The sequence below is a fragment of the Leptonychotes weddellii genome, unplaced genomic scaffold (genome assembly GCF_054177405.1).
Source record: "Leptonychotes weddellii isolate Sample4059 unplaced genomic scaffold, ASM5417740v2 HiC_scaffold_16983, whole genome shotgun sequence".
In the NCBI taxonomy this organism is placed as follows: Eukaryota; Metazoa; Chordata; class Mammalia; order Carnivora; family Phocidae; genus Leptonychotes; species Leptonychotes weddellii.
In genome coordinates this window covers 1-4321 of record NW_027753055.1, presented here as the reverse complement: position 1 = coordinate 4321, position 4321 = coordinate 1, and the positions used below count along the sequence as shown (strand labels likewise).

The 4321-nt window shown below is 37.5% G+C and overlaps 1 protein-coding gene across 1 annotated transcript; it reads right to left on the bottom strand.

Annotated features, from left to right (window-relative positions):
* Positions 1–702: 702 nt before the first annotated feature.
* Positions 703–3324, bottom strand: LOC145718530 (cell growth regulator with RING finger domain protein 1-like). The gene is made up of 2 exons (XM_081810024.1): positions 2588–3324; positions 703–2170 (listed from the first exon to the last, which is right to left on the bottom strand). Exons 1-2 carry the CDS (start codon positions 2687–2689, stop codon positions 1850–1852), a joined length of 423 nt encoding a protein of 140 aa, XP_081666150.1. The 5' UTR covers positions 2690–3324; the 3' UTR covers positions 703–1849.
* Between the last annotated feature and the right edge of the window lie 997 nt (positions 3325–4321).

Genomic DNA, 4321 nt, shown 5'->3' with positions numbered 1-4321 from the left:
AAAAAAAAATAGTTAAATGGTAAATTTTCTGTTATGTATCTTTTACGACGATAAAACAGTTATGAAGAATGGAGGAAGATGGCAGGTGGAAATCTATCGCCAAGGAGAAAGCATATGTCTCTGACAGTTTCAGTACAAACAGATCTGTAAAGAGAAGCAGGGTGGCTGAGATGGACAAAGTGATCTTTAAGGGTCCCCCAGTTGACACCACAGGGTGAGTTTCCCAGATGAGCTGTTGGTAGCTAGCTGCTGCAGAGGCTGTAGCTTTCGCCTGCCCCTGCTTCCAGTGGGGGACGTGTTTCTAAAATGCTGTCAGTGAGGGCGCCTGGGTGGCTCAGTTAGTTAAGCAACTGCCTTCAGCTCAGGTCATGGTCCCGGAGTCCTGGGATCGAGTCCCACATCGGGCTCCAGGCTCAGCGGGGAGCCTGCTTCTCCCTCTGACCCTCTCTCCTCTCATGCTGTTTCTCTCTCTCTCTCTCAAATAAATAAATAAATAAAATCTTTAAAAAAAAAATAATAAATAAATAAATAAAATGCTGTCAGTGCTCCTTTGAGGCACAGATACTTCGACCGTCAGAAGCCTTGCCTGATTCTTTGTAGCCCAGACTGCCAAAAGGTATCTGGCCCCTAGAAGGTATTTAATACACAGCTACAGAGCAGAGATGAAAGTTTGATTTGGTTTATAAAATGGAGAATAGGTAATGGCTTTTTCAGAGCATTATATTTGATTAGAATGAAATGATACTATGTAAAAACACTGATACAAAGATAAGGCAATATTCTTAATACAAACAGGACAAAGAAGTCTTGAAAATTTCCCTGAAGTTCAGTTTATTTGCCATGATCTAATTTCTTGGTGAGTGGGAGGTAATTTCCCTTGAAGACACAGAAAGCTCTGATTTACCTTTTTCTTCTTTGTCATCTTGGAAAGCATGGGGGATGGGGCTTTTTGCCTATCAGGATACTATTCTGGAGGATATGGGTTTATTTGGAATAAAAATACAGTAGAAAAAAATAGTTATTTGCTTCTCTTAACAGCTTTTCTGGCTCCAAAACCTCTCCAGTTTTAGATGGATTTGCTATGCAGGAGGAAATCTAAGGTAAGGCATTACGAGTCTCACAGTTCTTCCCTGATAGGTCACATCCTGCTAACCTAGTCATATTTGACAATAATTTTAATTATCCAAGAAATTTTATTATCCAAGTTTTATATATCTGCTTCCTATAGATGAGTATCATTTTAACCTATGATACACTGAGAACAGATAAGAATTGTATCTTGCATTTATGATTTAAGACACTATATTAAAATATTAAAATTAAGACTTGTGTTTATGTGACTATAAAGAAAATTAGATGGATATTTATAAAAACTGTTATTTTAGGAAAAGATTTAGAGTTAGAAGCCCTTTCCAACTCCTTTGTAAACTGGGGAACATATAATTACTTTAGGAAGAATTCAGTTTTTTCCCAATTGCTCTCCAGATGATGTCAAAGGCAAAACATCCAGAGATCTTGACTTTTACCACCTCAGATTTTAGATGGGTTGCTTTTCAGAATTTTCCTAATCAACATCATATGAAATCCTCTAGCTGATAAAAGGCCAAACATTTACATTCTTCTCAAGAGTTGAATGAATTTTTATGTATTAACACAGATGGTATTCCAGTATTTATCATACCGAACAGGAAGGAATTCATTTTCATCATCCATGTACCATACAAACGTGAAGTTAAAATAGAATTTTCATCGATGGTCAACACAGTAGATTCCATGTTATGATTAATTCCAAGGATACAAATTTCTACATCTTCAGTGGAAAGCATACTCTTCAGTCATAACAACACTCTCAAAGAGCTCTCAGTTTGTCTTTCTCTTGCTCCTTTTGACTGCAAAGGGTAAAGGATTCCTGAACAAACTGCCTGCACATGGGGCACTGCTGGAAATACCGAACACAGCCGTCACACAAGCATGCGTGTCGACAGGGCAGGAGCACCCAGTTCACAGTTCCGTTCTGGCAAACCACACAGTCCTTGCTGTTCTCCTCCGGAGGCTCCGCTTCACTCTCGGACAGCCCGGCCTTTTCCAGCAGACTGCGCTCTCTGCTTTGTTCTTCTGGAGAGGAATTGTTGGAGGGAGTGGAATTATTATTTGCAGACATGAAAAGTTGCTGAAAATCAAAAAGAAAAGGTTAAGGATAATCAAAAATGACAATTACTCTTTTTTTTTTTTAAAGATTTTATTTATTTATTTGAGAGAGAGGGAGAGGGAGAGAGTGGGGGAGGGAAGCAGACTCTGTGCTGAGTGTGGAGACTGATGCGGGCCCAATCCCACGACCCAAGATCATGACCTGAGCCGAAATCAAGAGTCAGACACCCAACCGACTAAGCCACCCAGGCACCCCGACAATTACTCTTTAAATCTGGGAGTCATAAAAGCTGCTAAAAATTTGTGAGCGAACAAACCCAATAGCAAATAATAGCTACCTTCTGCGATAACTAACTGAAAAATATTATCTCTTTATAGATGGTCATTCTTTGAAACTCTGCAAATAAAAGGATCAGAAATAAGACAACAGGGTACTTACCTTAAGATCATGAAATTGACCTTGAGCCAGGAGTAAATATTGATACAATATTCTACAGGAAAGTTTATAAGTCTTATCAGGAATATGAATTACTGACACCATGGAAATCTAAAATAAAAATTGAATACCAGTCAGTAATTAACCTCCTTACATTATTTCACAGGTATGTGAAATAAAAGAAAAATAAAAGGTTGATAAATCAGAAAACTTACAATAATTGATTTAAATCATCGTCACTAAAGAGGAACCAGTTACGGAACATATTTTTGCCAGAGTTACTTTTAATTATATGCAAAGTTACAAATTTAATGCGATCACAACAAAAATACCAATGAGTTTTTTCATAGAGTTATATGAGTTGACTCTAAAATTCTCATGTGGAAAAATAACACGTAAGAATAGCTAGGAAAATACTGGAAAAAAGCGGTGGGGAGGATCAAGCCCAGTCAGATATTCAGACATAGTACAAAGTCTCTAAAATTAAAGTAGTACAGGCACATGAACAGACAGGTGGCTAGAACAGAACAAACAGTCCAGAAACAGACCCAGCTATCTATACAAATATGACAAAGGTGCCATCTGAAATCACTGGGCAGACTTTTTAATAAAAAGTATTGGGACAACTGGATAGCTATTTGGAAAAATATAAAATTAGATGCCTTCCTCAAACCATACGTAAGAATAAACTCCAAAAGCATAAGAAACTTAATTATAAAAAATAAAACCATGCAAGCACTAGAAGAAAACATGTGAATTCCTTTTTACTCTTGGCATAGGGAAAGACTTTTTTTTTTAAAGATTTTATTTATTTGAGAGAGAGAATGAGATAGAGAGAGAGCATGAGAGGGGGAGGGTCAGAGGGAGAAGCAGACTCCCTGCTGAGCAGGCAGCCTGATGCGGGACTCGATCCCGGGACTCCAGGATCATGACCTGAGCTGAAGGCAGTCGCTTAACCAACTGAGCCACCCAGGCGCCCCGGGAAAGACTTTCTAACTATGACTCAAACCCGGAGGCAGATGCATTTGACTGTATAAAAATTTAAAGCTTGTATGACAAAAAGCCCCATTGGCAAAGTCAAAAGACATGTGATGAACTGGAATAAAATATTCACAATATCCCTAATTTATGAAAAACTTTTCAATATTGAAAAAAAGTAACCAAAAATCCTATTAAAAAATGGGCAAAAGATATGAACAGACAATTCACACAAAATTATAAACATCGTCCTTAGCCATGTTAATAGATGTTCAATTTCACTCACAAGTTAATAAATACAAATTAAAACTTCATTGAGATATCACTTCGCACTATTGGACTAATAGCTTTCAAACGTTTATCAGTATAGTCTATGGAGAAATGGTCACTTTCATATATTGCTGGTGGAAATGTATAAAAAAGAAAAAAGGGTACAACTCCAAGGATATAACCCCAATGGAGGGGAATTTGATAATAGGTATCAAAATGACATACCTTTACCCTGCAACCATACAACCGCACCAATATGAAAATACATATGCATAGGTTATTCAGTGCAAAATTATTTGTTACTGCAGAATACTGGAAATTACCTGAATGTCCAGCCACAGGAGACTGACTAAATAACTATGGTACCTATACATCCTACATACCATCGAATGCTACACAGTCATTGAAAAACAATGTGAGGAAGAGCTCTATGAACTGATCTGGAGTGATTTCCAGAGATATTATGAAGTGAAAAAAACAGGAACATGT